The sequence below is a fragment of the Pagrus major genome, chromosome 3 (assembly GCF_040436345.1).
Source record: "Pagrus major chromosome 3, Pma_NU_1.0".
NCBI lineage: Eukaryota > Metazoa > Chordata > Actinopteri > Spariformes > Sparidae > Pagrus > Pagrus major.
In genome coordinates, this window is record NC_133217.1 from 1,654,639 (window position 1) to 1,670,850 (window position 16,212).

A 16,212-nucleotide genomic window follows, 5' to 3' on the forward strand; every position below is an offset into this window, starting at 1 on the left:
CAGTACATGCTGTAAAGAGGTGCATTGGACATTGTGGCTGAGAGAGTGACGTGATGTGAGCGCAGCTTTGCTCAAAGTACCTGAAGTGGATTTCTTGCAATCTTCCAGCAAAGTGAGACATGAGCCAGACAGACAACAGCACAAAGTCATGCTGTTCTGTTTCCAGGCGTCGGCAGCCTGCAGGTGCCTGGGAGGTCTTTCATCTGAAAAATCAATCCAAAGTGAAACATTTTACATAAAGAGGCAACAGTCTTGACTTGCCAAGCATGAACTTTCAGTCTCAAACTGAAACTCTACACACTCTGACCAGTGTATTAAAGTCTGACACACTGACTCCATTCAGTGAAGCAGCAATGCTCAGGGGATAGGGGTGTTGTTCAGGCGGAAACACCCTGGATACTGTTGGATAGCCAACACATTTAGAACAGATATTCATGTTGCCTGTAGAGGATATATCCTCGTGACTTTGGTGATCATTTGACGTTTCCTCTAGCGCCAACATCAGGTCAAACTTCACATTTGTCCAGTACTTTGGTTTAGGACTAATGAAAAGGTGCCAGATTGATTCCATCTTAGAAAATGTGTTTAAAAAAAGGGCAGGCACTTGCAAGAAATACTTTTCAGGTGATAAGATGAACCATCACCAACTATCACGGGCCGACATCAACCGATCAGATCAACAGTAGGAGAGCGTTATCACAGAGAAGAGCCGAGACATGTTTTCCATCGAGGAAAGTTCTTTGCTCTTCTTTCAATGACGTAAACGGAGATAACAGACCAGCAGTCACTTATCTCGCTTGTCATCAAAACTAAACCTCGTACCGCAGCTGGCAGGAGTCCCACAGGGCAGTGATTGACACCGGATAAATTGCAAGCTCACATGATCTTGCAAATCCAGCCAGACCAAACTAATGACGTTGAGCCTCAGCCTCAGCTGTGCTCTCTGCTAATGTTAGCATGCTAACCTGCTGATAGTGAACTTAAACATGACAGCATATTAGCTAAACACGGCCCAGATAGCACACACACATCTTGCACAACGAATAGAAGTTACGTTGGAACAACGTACGAAGCGTCGCCAACATCTTCCCAAGAAGCAAACGCTCTCCATACTACGTCTTTCCAACGTAACTCGCTCTGACGTCTGCAAGACGTATGTGTGTGTGTGTGTGTGCACAGCTGTAATGATCATTGCATTCACCTACATCACTGAACACTTCTACATTAAAGACCCCCGTGTTTTCATGCTTCAGTAATAATTGTTTCTCCACCAACCCTGCTCCTGGAAATTTCTCTTTATAAAGCACTAATTTGTTTCCCCGATTAGATTGTGTACAGCACAGAAGTTGCAGGCAGGTGGTCGGGGTGGATGTTGGGACTAATAAGTGCAGGACTGTTGTCTAAAACAGAAACTAATGCCCAGGGGAGGAGCTAGAGATCATATTGTGATGGGATCACACCAGCTGTGCAGAAGGTCAGGGTAAGCAGTCGGCGCGAGACGGGCAGTGAACGGTGGGAACAGGGTTACAGCGATCTGCATCTTGAAACAAGTGTGGACCAGGCTCGTCAAGTGGGGGGGCTGGTCCCTTTCCCACTTCCTACCCCTCTTCTTCCGGCGCCCTTACTCAGAATACACCCACTGCCTTTTTTCCGCCTTTATTTTCCGCCTGGCATGGTAACAGATTCTGTAGTGCAGTAGCTCTTTCTTTAAAAGGTGAAAACAATACCAACCCCTCTGACTTGACATCACAAAGGAAGGTGACTGCATTTCAGCCTTTCTGTTTTGTGACTCATTTTCCTGGTGTTGTGATTGTCAGTGGCTCACAGCACAGTGGCTCACAGCACAGTGGCTCACAGCACAGTGGCTCATGTTGCTCTCATGGTCTGTTGGGACTGTGTCAGAGTGGATGTGTGAATCAGACAGCAAGTCCCTTTCTGTATCCTCATCGTGAGACGCTCGGTTTTTCCCTCTTTGACACCCTAAATGGAGATGGAGACAGCCACAGGTGCAAACCACTTATGAGCGTACAGCGATGTCATCCCTTCATTGTAACCCTGTCATGCGTCTTAAAGGGTAAGTCCTCTAAATTTTACACACACAGGTCCTGGAGAGTGCTACTGCAAAATGTGAAAAAGTACGAGCAGAAGCAAAATCAAAAGCTAAATTATCGTCCGTCAGGCAACAGGTTCTGTGATTTTTATCATTTTCTTTATTTATTTACTTCCTTAATTCACATGACTTTTTTGGGGGGATTTGACAAACGACAACACAAAATTCACGTTATTTATTTACTTTCTTTGTCGCTCTGCATCTATTATCTGATGTTACCTCAGTCACTGATGTTTTTCAAACTCTGGCTCTGACTTTAACCTCCGCACTGTAAAGATTTTCACCTCACTGCATCAGACCTTCCCACACTTTGTTTGTTCAGTCAGGAAAAAGATGTTTCCTGCCTCATTGAACGACTCGTTTCGTTCAGGTCACCAGTACAACACGCACACGCTGCTCGCACGACAGCTATAAGAGGCTCAAACACACGCAATCGGTAATTACACAGCGAGGTCAAGTGCAGTAGGACAAACACATGAGTAGTAAATATTCACATATGTTCTTTGAAAGCCTCGCAGGCGCCGTCTGTTTTATTTCTCTACATGTGAGGCTCCACTTGTCTGCTGTTTATTTGGAGATGATGTAAGCCGCAGTTACTTTAATCTCTTGAGTTCACCTTTATATAAATAGAAATGTTTCCATTTGCGTAGGAAACCTTTCAGTCACATCAGCAGGTGTTTACTGTGAAGCTTTTACCGCCTGGAAACGACCGTACAAATGAGAGCAGCAGCTGTAAACTGTGACACACCTGTTAAATCTGATGCACTTGGTCAAGTGAGCTTTTCTTAAACGTGTCTGTTTTTTTATTACACAACATTATGAATGAAATGTTTTGCACACGTCACATGTTTAAATGTATTGCACAAAGTACTGGCTACAGATCAGCGGCATCATCAGGACTGTGACCTTTGTCAGCCACTGGCCCCGATATCTATCAGGAAAATAAATACTGAGCGGTGATCCGGTCAGGCCGGCGCCACATCTATCAGATTTCACTTCCCCATCGTAGACTTATGTAAGAGTATCAGGGCCAGGGGTGAGAAAAACAGCGCGAAGAGGAAGTTTTTTCTTTTACATTTGAGGAAAAAAGTGGAAATGTCGAGAATAAAGTCAACTCTTCTGGTCCATCAGATCCAGTCAGGGGAGCTACGTGAGCTGCTCCAGCCTACGCTCTCGGCCATCCCTGGAGTTTAATGTTAAAGTTGAGTTTCTGAAGTGACGGCATACTTAACTGATACATGTATCATATCAATATCGTGAAGTTGTTGCCAACCTAACATAATTCAAGTCATCAACCAGCCGCTGAAGCACAAGAGGCCGACTAAAACTGTGAGACGCTATTTTCGACTTGTATTTCAACTTTTTCTGCGCGATCAACCGAACCAAACCGCGTGCGTATGACGAAGGTCCTGATGTTTCAGGAGCGGCGATGTTTTGGGAGTTATTCAGTCGTTAAGATATCACATGTGCAGATGTTTATATTTCATGTTTTGAGAGAAGCATCTCAATAATATTTGGAAAATTCCCATAAAGTCTGGTCCAGATATTTAAGGCCTCCAGAGCTTGAAGCTTAACTGACTTCGCCTGACATTAGTCATCACCAGGAAGTTGTGAAACACTTGATCACATATTTAATGGATCACCATGACATCCTGTTGATGAATAGCAGTGCCCCTCTGACTCAGAGTTTTGGTTTGTGGACAGTTTTCACAACCAAATATCAACACAGCGAACACGCAGAGTGAAAGTTACGAGGAGTGAAAGTTACGAGGAGGTGAAGACAAACAAATCACCCAGATTTATATTCTCTTCTTAGAAACAAGCGTCTCGTCGGTACAAAACAAAATCATTATCTGAGAAAAAAACTAAAAATTATAGAAAAAATGACCACTGTTACCACGGCGACGGGGAGTCACAGTGAGTAGATGATGCAAACAGCCTTCTCTTCTCTTGTATACGAAAAAACATGTCACGACATCTCTCAGCACTGCCGAAGGGAATTCTTGTCCGCAAACGTCATCGTCGGCTCAGTTGGGTCATCGTTTATTTGGATGCTACCTAGCTGTTATTGTGGCAACCGCTGCTCTTCCCCCAGGATCACGGATGGTTTTATTGGACAAATGTGCAGAATTGATCTTCTACCTCGTACAAGAAGACGTGTGGTGCCGATTACTTTCTCTTAAAGACAGTTGATTAGTGAGCAACCAGCAGTATTTTGACTTCACTGGGTGTTTTGATGGATTGCTCGATGACGGAGGCAGTTTAATGTGACTCCTTTGTACATTCCTTGTGTCATCGCTGCGGGAACTCCGTCAAATTTATTATAAGTGTTCAAACTTTAATGTTTCAAAACAAAATTGAAGATTACCTCTTAAATTGTCTACGATGGACTCGCTTCACAGCTGCAGATTGCCCAATCCGTCTCTCCGTCCTCTTCTCCTGTCACTCTACTATGCAGAGTCGGGTGTGTGTGGTCCGCTGGCTGAGAGATCAGAACCAGCTGCTGAAGCAGAAACAAATGGGACTGTTAATCACTGTTAAGCACATCATCTGTAATACTGGGTGTTCGTATGAGCAGCTCTGCGCCGTGTCTCTTGTTGTTGCAGCCTATAGGTGTTAATCTCTGTTCAGGCTTCACCAGGAGACTGGGCCGAGAACATTTCCCGACCACTGCTTGCATATTGGCGGTGAGGTTTTATTTTGCTCCTATTCACTCCACATTTTGATTATTTGTTTATTTGATTTGAGCAGCATCCACGGGTCCTTTTTATCTGACAAGGAGTTACTTCTACATCTGGCGAGCTGGGTCTCGTTTGGACTGCAGGAACTTTCCCCCGGGGACGAGGAACCTTTGGAGGAACTCGTTTCCAAGGGACCAAATTAAATTCCTGGGTCAAGGACTCATTTGCAGAATGGATCACGAGCCATCGCCCTCATGTGCATGTTGCTCTTGAGACCGAGGGCATGATGGGAAATGTCTGGCTGTCGCCTGATCAAAGAGCTGATTGGTTTAGATGTTGACTCAAAAATAAGACGCATCGAAGAAACTTTTACATTTTTTGGTGTATTGGAGAGGTTTTGACTTTGATTGTGTGAAGGTTTATCCTGTTCATTTGTGTATATGATATATTATAGTTGTTGCCTGTCTCGAGGGGGGCAGTATTTTCTAAAAGCACAAGAAATTTTGGGTTTTTTTTGCAGCGCTGAACATTTCTGAAGTGCTTGTGGCCTTTATTACAGTCAGCATTTTTAAAAATCTGCAGCCACAAACCAGTGTTGTTGTTTGTTCATTGTGTCTCGACACGCCAACAAGGATTTACAGAAGAAGTCGTGTTACTCAGAAACGATGCCTTTAAAAACAGCTCATATGACAGCCGGATGATTTGCCTGATCTTGCAGTGCAGACGGAAACAAAATGTTCTCTGAAAAGCTGTGGGGCTGAACGTTTGGGTGGAAATGAAGTGTTTCTCACACTCTTCTCCTCTGGTCTGAAGCGTATCGTCCTGCTCCGTCCAGCGTCTTAGGTTGTGTTTTCTTCGTTTCACTGTTTTTATTGTGTTACTTTCTGTTTTATTGTGTGTTAATTAAGAGTCCCACTTCCTGCCTTTGTGACTGTCTGCTCTTATTTTCTCTCTTTGTTGCTGCTCGGACGCTTTACCAACCCAACATGTGGCTGTTTGACGTCCTGGGAATGAGACTCAACAATCAACTATCTTTGTGGTGCGTTCAGGAACAGCTGGGACAAATCCTACTGACTCTACCTTTAACTTTAATAGTCTTTGAATTACATTTATATGACGTGAGCTTCAGTCAGCTTTGACCACAAATGTCCTTCAGAGGGAGACTTTTTACTCTGATACTCTGAGTACATTTCAGAGCCTGTACTCTATTAGCACTTCTACTTTTACTAGAGTCTGTTTTTAAGTGTCTGAACTTCAACTGGAGGAGAGGATGTGAGGACTTTTACCACCTCTGAGCTTCTGTTCACTTTCACTTGATGTTTTGCTTTGACGAGTCGCTGTTGGCCCGTTTGCCTTTTTCCCCACATCCTTTTCTTTACGAGCTGTTTGTGTTGTTGTGTTTATTGTTTACACAGTTAATAGGTTTTTAAAATGGTGGTTGCCGGCACATTGCCAAATCTTCGGTCAAACTTCCTGTGGTGCTGGAGAGCACCTACTTTAGTTGGAGCTAAGAAAGTCTCCTAAAATGGGCAATCGTTCACAGTTCGGATACTATAAAAACGGTCTGAAAACACCTGCTTTTAGCTTTCTTCTCACTTTCTTCTCACTTTTCTTACACACTGCTTGATCCAAAAGAAATTCATCTAATTTCTTGTGTTTTTAGAGAGTTAAATTGTTCTGATGATCCACTTGACTGGTGTCCACACAGTAGTTTTATTCCAACCACAGTTTCCCCTGCCTGTTTACTCTTCTGTGCATCGTTCAACAAGTCACAAAGATAAAATCTGAAGTTGTATGTGATTCAAGTTCGAAAGATTAGTCAGGCGGTCAAGCGGGTGTTTGCTCGACTACTCACTGTCACCAAATTGAGAACATATTTCTGCCTCACATGCCTCGATAAAATCCTAAAAAACTTCTCATATCCTCACGAGAGGCATACCACAGTTTTAAACTAAGATAAAAGGCCTGTGTGTGCTGTGATCGTAAATTATATGATTATACTTTACCAGGAAAAGTGACGGTGTTGTTACTCACAGAATGACAGATGATAACAATACCTTGTTAGCCACTTTAAACACCAGGTTGGCGCCTGTCATCGCAGTCTGGAAGGTTCACTGCATCCTGACGTTGGATGCGATCCTTAGCGCTGAGTGGACGACGATACGTCTTGTAGAGCAGCCAGAACCTTTCAGGATTAATCAGAGGAGGATAAACGGACTCTGCAGCTAACGATGCTTCGTATTACTCACAAAAATGTTGTCCACAGTAGAGCCTCAGGCACAGTCAACAGAATCAGGACACGGTACAGTTTCTTATTTTCTAACATCAGCTTTCAATGTTTTTTTTAAATGTCTATCAGTAAAGATTGAATAAAAAATTTTCTTGCATTTTTAAACAACTCAATTTATTCGCTTTACACTTTATTTCCTCCTTTTTCCTCACAATCCTCAGCAGCAGAGATTTCACAGACCTGACAATTTTAACCAAACCTCATTTAATATCTTAACCTGTGGACATCTTGTATATTAGCAGGTTATTAAAGGGAGCTGTTCATCCCAAAAATGACTTGTTTTGACACTACAGGAGCCCAGAGGTCCAAACTTGATTTGAAAAGATGTTATTTACACCCTCAAATCTTCACTGGGGCTGCAAAGCTGAAAGCATTAGTGTGCAGCCTGTCTGAAACAGGTGCACGAGCACCACCATTTTGTGTTTCTTGGTTGTTTTTTAAGTTTTAAAACAAGTCTCCGGCTACTTCAGCTGTTTAGGAGAAAACGCTGCAACGCCGAAGCTCCAGAAATGTTACAAAACTTCCCCTGACTTCCCATCAGCATGGAGGGAGGAGATGATGTCTGAGTTTTCATTTTTGGGTGAACTGTTCCTTTAAAATCTTTAAAACTTAATGTGATCTTGTGTTTATTTTTTTATAATTATTTTTTTTTAGTGTTTCAGAACTTTTATCTAGTTTTACCAGACTTACCAACAATAAAGCCAAAGTTTGCCTGCTGAGCCACTGATGTTACATAACAACCCTCCGATCACTGCTATTGATCAGCTGTAAACTCACTGTAGATCTACTCTGATCATTCAAACAGGAACAGGAAACCAAAATATGAAGGTTTTTGGCAGCTTTAAGAGCAGGAGGTCTTGTCACACAAATCCATTTCAGTTATTTTATAATGAACTGAAGTTATTAAAGGAGAAAAAAAAAAGAAGCAGTGGCATCATTTGTCCACTAGGTGTCACAAACTGAACATAAACAGACCTGAGCATGTGGCCGGGGTCAATAGTAAGAATTAATAAACAGGATGAGTCAGCAGTGCTATGGAACAAATCAAACCCATGTCTCGTCATGTCTGGCCATGTAGCGACGTGCTGGTGTGCGTAGAGAGCGTGGACGGACGCTGAAAGGAGGAAACATCTTGTATTTGTGTAAATCTTCTGTCCATGTTGGAAGAAGATGAGCAGTTTCCATGTACATCCCAAAAAAGTTGTGTAAAAACATGAATAAAACAGAACGTGATCATTTCCCTTTTTGATATTAACTCAACCTCATTATAAATATTTATTTCCAACAGGAGCAGCAGCTCCAAAACACCTGTCTGGATCATCCCACAGGTAAACAGGTTTACAGGTAACAGGTGATAGCATCATGATCGGGTTCATCCTCGACAGGCTCGGTCGCTCACAAACAAGGAAGTGGCAGGTTCATCACATGATTGTATAAAGTGTATTTTTTGTTTTTTTGTTTGTTCTGCAGCTCTGTTCTACTGTGAAGATCCAGAAACGTTTTGTCGTCTACGAAACTTCACCGGACTTTTCATCAGCATGCAGGTGAGGAGACGAGCTTACAAACAGCACCTTTAAAGGGTTAAATGAGACAGTTACAGTGTGTTAAAGATACATGATAATGTTAATAATACTTTATATAGAGAGAACTTTTCAAGACCTAGAAAACAGATTATTAGATTTTATGATGTATGTAAGAAAACAGACATGAAAGAACAATTCAAATCAGATTAAATTAATGGTCCATTTGTTGGTTTGTCGGCAGGATTACACAAAAACTACTGAACAGATTTTCACTAAACTTGGATGAAGGATGGGTCTCGGCCCAGAATAGACCCGGTTAACTTTTGGTGCGTATCCTGATAAAGTGACGGATCCAGGAACGTTTCACTGTCACTGGTTTCTCAGGGAGTAATATATGGATCTTGATGGGTTTAACATTTAAAGTGACACACGGCTTTGGGGTTTGATATATAATTAGGCTTGATTAATTTAAAGGGAACTGTTTGGCCTTGGCGGAGGTATGTGCTCTATTTTTCAGTTTGATTTGCTTCTTCTTCTCACAAAACATGATTTTAAAACATCATTTCGAGGAAGTAATTGAAACCAGTGCTTGTGGTTGGTATTACTCCATCACTCCATCATCATCCAAATGAGATGATTACAACTTGTCTCACTCTCCTGGCCAGACTTTAGTGACTCGGAAAGCAAAGACACCTCCCTGTCACACCCATTTTGTCATCTGGGGTCCATGTTTCCAATATTTCAAAAGAATAACATTCTCTCAGCATGAGCTATATGATCGTGTGTAGGCTGGTACCGCACCTTCTAACAGATGGATAATCTTTGTCTGATGTGTGTTTATTTATATTAATTAATTAGTCTTTGGTGTTTCTTTCCTTGTTAGTGCGTAATTTCCCGTTATGGACTTTGACTTTTCAACTGGGTTTTGTAATAATCTTAGTTAGTTGATTGTAAGTGCTATATAGGCAACTGGACCTGTTTCATTCATTTGCCTATGATCCAGTTATGTAAAAAGTGGGCGCCTCTGCAGGTTTGACCAGAATTACAGGTAAAATAACTGTTTCCGTGCGAGGGCCTGTCGATCGACAATTAAAACAGACAAACAGGAAAGAATTCTCCTTTTGTTAAATCCTGTTGCAGAGCATCTTTTCCTTTCATTTCTTTAATTGAGAGTCAAAGTGCAACAGAAAGGAGCTGTGAGCACCTGGCAGTCAGTATGAATGGGAAGCCCCTCGTATGTGATTTAAACAGAGCTGGAGTCATAATATGAGCTTTGTCTCTGTCCCACCAGCGTCAGGACGAAAGTGGATGAATAATACAATGGCTGACATTGAACGCGTCGCTATATGACAATATAGAGCTACACAGACATCATTAAAGACAAACGGATGTTTTTCCACACAAAGAAAACATTTATTCGTGTATAACGTTTGCCGAATGAACAAGCAGCCCCAAATAGTTGTGAATGTGATGTAGACAGCGTTTCACAACGTTGACACAGTTTCTCCAAACGCAACAAGTCTCAAAATTGAGTGATTTTTCAAGGGAGTCTGGCAAAATGAAGTAACAGGCTTTTAGAGCGATGCCGCGAAGAAACTGGCACTTTTTTTTTTTTTACAAGGAAAGAAGCATCTTAATGTTTTGTACTTAATGCCGAATATACGAGAGTACAAGTTAAAATGTGTCGCAGCTGTTTCATAACGTTGATTAAGTTTCTCCTCACGATGCAACAACTCTTAAAACCACTAGATTTGTAAAGGGAGTCTGGGATATTTCCGTTATTTGTGGCATTTATCACGTCACTATGTGACCCATATTCATGACTTTCTCTCTCTTTTACACACACACACACACACACACACACACACACACACACACACACACACACACACACACACACACACACACACACATCAGCCCACTTCTCGCAACAATTGTGTAAAGAAACATGATGTGTGATTAAAATAACGGTCGTTGATCACAGATCTGTGATTTTCCTGCTTTAATGGGACACCTGGATTTAAACACCTGCACCAAATCATCTGCTCCGGTCAGAAGGAGAAGCCACGGTTTTATAACAGCCAGACAACAAACAGTATCTATATATTAACTTCATGTACAGAGCTGAGAGACGAGTCAAGGCATGTTTTAGAAATATTGCATCGTGTCTGCTGAACATCCCCACTTTAATATTTATAATATTAATATCTCCCCTCTAGTTTTTTTTTCATGAGTTTTGGTCCAAAATCCTCCATTTTTAAAAATAAATGTGTGGGGGGACACACACATTGTTGGGGAATCCTCCACTTGACCGACGCGTAAAGTGGCACGACCCGTCTCACCCCCTCAAGTGTTATTGGAAACAATCCATGATTACAATAAGCAGAGATGACTCCTCATGCGTCAAGGGCATTCCCGCATTCTTGTTTGATCCGCGGGGCGTCACTAATAAATAGAGGAGACGTGGTGGAGAAGGCACCATCCTCCTGACAGAGCGCTGCAGCTGCAGACACAACACAATGATGACGGTAGGTGGGGACGGAGGGAGGGAGACACATGCCGGGACGTGTCCCTGCACAGAGACACGTCTCCGTGCAGGGGACGATTTATTCAACATGACCTGACGACAGCTCAAGTTTATTTCTTACTTCTGAATTATTGTTTTTGTTTTTTGGAGATGATGGAAACATTCTCCTGATTCTGGAGGATTGTTGAGTTGATTTAAGTTAAATGAAATGACAGAGTGTAGCTACAGGTGGATGAAGAGTTCAGACTAACCTGCTCCAGGTGTGACTCCAGCTGCGTGCACGTCCTTGTTGTTTTCCTGTATTTCCTCGTCTTTCCTCCCTCTGGCTCGTCATAAGACTCTCCTGTTTCCTCCTTCCTTCCTTCCTTCCTTCCAGATGTTGCGCTCTCTCCTCCCGGTCCTGCTGCTGACTCTGGTCTACGGTGCCGCTCCGCCTCCCACCTTCAGAGACACCGACCCGATCACCGGCGCGCCCCTGGAGTGTGACCGCTGTCCACCGGGGACGTACCTCCGTGCGCGCTGCACGTCGACGCAGAGGAGCAAGTGCGCGCCGTGTCCCTCGGGATCCTTCACGGAGCTGTGGAACTACATCGGTAAATGTCTGCGATGCGGAGTTTGCGGGCAGAACCAGGTGGAGAAGACGGCGTGCAACGCCGAGAGCGACTGTCAGTGCGAGTGCAAACAGGGATATTACTACAAGCAGAAGTACGACATGTGCCTCCCGCACAGCGTGTGTCCCGCCGGCCAGGGCGTCCTGACGAGAGGTAAGATGCTGCTGCTGCTGCTGCTGCTGCTGCTGCTCCAGGTGGGGGGGGGGGGAGGGCTCCATCGTGTCGGGAGATCAGGGACCAGATTACCGCAGTGACATGTTGCAGGCTCGTGTCACTTAAACATATTCAGTCAGGCAAGAATACGTCTTAAAAAATGATTTCTTGATTTTTCTTTTTCAATATTTGACACAAATATTCCCATCAGCTGTGTGTCAGAGAGATTACTTCAACCATGTGAGTAGTATCCGATATTACATATACTTAAGTATCAAAAGTACACATGAAAGTAAGTAGAATATATATTTAACTGATTATCAGATCAGATATTCAGCATTTTCCTGATAATTGGTTTCAGTTTTTTAATAAAATAGTTTAAAATCGTGCTACTTCGGCTCTGTAAAGTAACTAGTAACTAAAGTAATCAAACAGTAAGCAATCTTTGGCTCCACAGTGTAGAGGAGTGGAAGGCAGTAGAAATACTCATGTAAAGTACTTCAAAATTGTACTTGAGTAAATGTACTTAGTAAAGGTTACTCTGGTGAAGGAGAGTGTCCGCTGATGAATAGTACTTGAGTATAACACTTAAAGTATCCGATATTATATGTACTTCAGTATCAAAAGTAATGTTCTGGCACACAGTTATAAGTAAAAGTAAACTATGTGTACAGTGTAATGAGAGTAGACTGATGATCAGATCCCAATATTCAGCAGTAAATCAAATAAATTAATTTAAACATGCACAGGGAAGTATAAAGTAGCAGATAATGACAAATACTCCAGTAAAGTACAAGTACCTCAAAACTGTACTCAAGCACTTGAGTAAATGTACTTAGTTACATTCATCACTGCCCATAGCTGATGATGCAATGAGCCCTTTTAAGGTCCAAAAGGCGGAACAGCATGTAGACGTGTCAGAACAACACACACTGAAGGCCTAAGGACAAAGACTCCGATACCCACAGCGCCTTGCAGGGGGAGTCCCCCCCAATCCTCTGGCACCTCTGGCAAGCAGCTCCACAGGTGCATATAGCCTAACTAATACTATACTGTTGCCATGGCGACAGCATCAACAACACGAGCCCCCCTCAGACCAGCTGGTTGTGATGAGTCACTGATGTTTGCTGTGAATGTAGGAAGAGAGAGTTGAGCAGCAAGATAAACAAACTGATGTAACCATAGCAGGATCCCTCCGGCTTCACCAGCCACACACAGAAACATGTGTTAGACTGAAGGTGACTGCCCCCTGAAGGTGAACCGCAGCAACTACATCTGTATTTACAGTGTTTACATGTTGTTTTGTTTACGCTGCAGCAAACATCAGTGGACCGATGCGCCGCTCTGCTCTGACGCCACTCATGCAGCAGCATCTTTTAAGCGATGATGTCGTTATCCTCAGTTTGATTAGTGCCAACATTTCTCTCTCATGTATTTCCAGAGTGTGTTTCATCTGTCGGATGGAAGCAGCGTTGTGTTGTAAACAGATGTTTTCATTAAAGTATGAAGTGGTTTGTTAACAATCCTCTAAAACAAATGCACATGTGTCCACCAGGTACACCCCAGCAGGACACGGTGTGCCACGACTGCTCCAACACCACCTTCTCTGACGTCAACTCGGCCCTGCAGAACTGCACGGAGCACAAAGCCTGCGACGCTGCAGGGCAGCAGCTGCTGCTGAGGGGCGCCAGCTGGCACGACAGCGTGTGCACGAGCTGCCAGTCGACAGGTGAGATCACCCGTCTGTAAAGTTCATACAGGGAAAAGTGAACGATGTCCTCAGCACCTGTGGTTTCACATTTACATGTTTCCGACCTTAAAGGAAGCAGCTGATTATTATTATTCATTTATTTCCCAAGAAAAGCTGTTGGAGGTATCTGTTTGTTTACAGGGGCACACGATGACATTAAGACATTAAAAACAAGTTGGAAGATTAAAACAAGTTGACATAAGCTGAAGTAGAAGAGGATTAAAAAGAGACAAGACTAAAGAACAAAGGTCACAGTGCAGCTCAAAGCCTTGAAAGTGCTCCAGTGAAAGACAGAGGCAAACAGAAAGGTCTTCAGCCTTGTTTTAAAATAGAGTTGGAGCAGACCTGCAGTTTTCTGGGAGTTTGTTCCAGATGTGAGCTGCATAATAACTGAGTGCTGCTTCTCCATGTTTAGTTTTGACTGTAGAACCTGACAACCTCAGAGGTCTGGACGCTTCATAACGTAGCAGCAGATCAGAAACCATTCAGCGCTTTATAAACCAACAGCTTGTTCTTTGGCAGACAGGAAGCCGCTGCAAAGATCTGAGAACTGGACGCATGTGATCTACTATTTTTGTTTCTTGTTTTTCCAAATCCTGCTGAGACTTAAGTCCTTTTTTTGTGTGTGTGTGTTTCTGGACTTTTACGACACTTCAGCAGCACCAAACTTTCCACTTTTATTCCCAAATATATTCCAAAGGTTGTTTTTTTTACAGAAACTGGGTTTGTTTTTATGGCTTTTTTCAGAAGTTATTAAAAGATTGATCCAAATTTCCCTCTACACAAACCTTTAAAATTCTGATGAGTCAACAAAATGACAACAAGAAATCTCCCGTTGCTGTTGTGGAAATATACACACGAGTGTATTTTTAAGTGGGTAATTCATAATAATAATAATTTAAGCACTGTCCTGTCCAGATGTGACAATCAACCCTCTGACATCATCGAGATTTGAAAGTCAGCTGCCTGCAGATTGTTTCTTCATCGAGTTTAAAAGCTTTGCTGCAAATAGTCGTAAATGGCTGCTGCTGTATCGAACCCGTACAAATCTGCCCCATGAGTTTCATCTGAAGGTCCTGTCACTGCCGCGCTCTAAGGCCAATGCTTTCCACGTTTCCTTACAAGCTCCTGATTGATCTCCTTCCTGTCTTGCAGACGGAGCCGACTACCTCAAGGAAATCCTCCCGGCCTTCTTCGTTCACCAAAAAATGCACAGCAGGCGACTGCGTCACATCCTGAACAAGCTCCCGTCTGAGAACAGCAGGAGACTTGGAGCGACGTCGGGACTCAGCGGCTCAGATCTTCTTGAACGAATCAACACTTGGGCCTCTTCCGCCACAGCAGCTCAGATCCGGCAGCTTCCGGCAGTGCTGAAAAAAGCGGGAGCGACCGGCAGCAGTGAAAAACTGCAGAACAAGCTGCGAAGGATCGATGATCATCTGACCGAGCGGTGTTTGAGTAATGTGGTGGAAGAAGTTTTCCTGCCATTGTAGGCTGAAGTAGAAAATATCTCCTTAGTAGAACCAAAGAGTTTGACTGGGCCAGTAGCCAACTGCTACTGCCCTGTTCAAGATGCTCTGTCAGTACAGGCTTTGGTACTTTTTGCATTAGTTAAAGGAGAAAACCGCCCAAATTAGAGGAATAGTTCATTTACTTCTATCTGCATCTAGCTAATTAATTAGCCTGTTTGTCGGTACATTTCAGTTTTTGTTGTTTTTTCTCTTAACATAATGATCCGAACAATCCGAACGTGATTGTGTCCCCTAGCTTGAAATGACGTGCTGTCCTGTGGAGCTAAATTTAAGGGGGAAAAAAATAAATAAAATGTTATAATGAACTATGCGACTTTTTATGAGGACACTTCATTTCAGGTCAGGTGATTGACAGGAATGAAATAATATAATATAATATGAAGATTTGTTAGAGGAAGAAGTCTGTGCACAAAAAAAATCAGTAGTTTATATTCCTCATAGAGATCACAGTGATCACACGTGCACCTTTTTTGTATATATTTGTGTTCTTTAAGGTACGATAAGGTTGCTGCAAAAGATATTTCTACATGTAGCATCTGATGTTTTATATCTGGGACTGAAGACAGACGAGAGAGGAGCTTCACAATTGACGCTTAAAACGAAGAAGGAAACAAAAGAAAAAGACAGGTGTTACCCTTTCAAGTATAAAAAAGTGTTGGCCTGCAGTATATCTACCTCTTCCTATGTCTGCAGTTAGCACTGAGACTTTAATTTATTTCGCTATTTATAAGAGGTAAGTTGTTTCCTGAGAGGGACAGACGTGGTGAGTGGTGGAGCTGACGTGTTTGCCATGCATTATTTTTATACATAAAGATTGAATATTGTTTTATGCGAGTTTTGCATGTGTGGCTGCTTTGAATGACGCTCAAATAAAGACGATCGCAAAATGTCATCGATGGTCGTTGATTTCTTTATGAAGAACATCAAACTGAAGCAACCGGGGACAAAAACACAGAAATACCTGAATAAGTCAGGGTTTGTGGGACATTATTCATTAAACTTGCTAAAGAAATCAAAAAGGGGTTCTTTCTATAA

The 16,212-nt window shown here is 42.7% G+C and overlaps 1 protein-coding gene and 1 long non-coding RNA gene across 5 annotated transcripts; one reads left to right on the forward strand and one right to left on the reverse strand.

The window, feature by feature from the left end:
- Positions 1-1,829: 1,829 nt before the first annotated feature.
- On the forward strand, positions 1,830-16,069 carry LOC140993722 (tumor necrosis factor receptor superfamily member 6B-like). Of its 4 annotated transcripts, none has more exons than XM_073463241.1 (5): positions 1,830-2,074; positions 8,552-8,625; positions 11,508-11,895; positions 13,451-13,624; positions 14,801-16,069. In XM_073463241.1, exons 1-5 carry the CDS (start codon positions 2,020-2,022, stop codon positions 15,136-15,138), a joined length of 1,029 nt encoding a protein of 342 aa, XP_073319342.1. In that variant the 5' UTR covers positions 1,830-2,019; the 3' UTR covers positions 15,139-16,069. The 4 variants fall into 4 exon arrangements, with proteins under 4 accessions (XP_073319342.1, XP_073319344.1, XP_073319345.1 ...); XM_073463243.1 differs by lacking the exon at positions 1,830-2,074 and adding an exon at positions 5,395-5,830; XM_073463244.1 differs by lacking the exon at positions 1,830-2,074 and adding an exon at positions 8,343-8,409.
- On the reverse strand, positions 8,344-11,637 carry LOC140993723 (uncharacterized). Its single transcript, XR_012178679.1, has 2 exons — positions 11,383-11,637; positions 8,344-8,652 (listed from the first exon to the last, which is right to left on the reverse strand). It is a non-coding gene; the product is annotated as an uncharacterized lncRNA (long non-coding RNA).
- Positions 16,070-16,212: the final 143 nt, after the last annotated feature.

Bases quoted from the DNA above. Each gene is read 5' to 3' on its own strand.
- LOC140993722 (XM_073463241.1), top strand. From the start codon at position 2,020: ATGAGCGTACAGCGATGTCATCCCTTCATTGTAACCCTGTCATGCGTC. The intron at 8,626-11,507 runs GTGAGGAGACGA...CCTTCCTTCCAG, and splicing joins GACTTTTCATCAGCATGCAG to ATGTTGCGCTCTCTCCTCCC. The intron at 11,896-13,450 runs GTAAGATGCTGC...TGTGTCCACCAG, and splicing joins CCAGGGCGTCCTGACGAGAG to GTACACCCCAGCAGGACACG.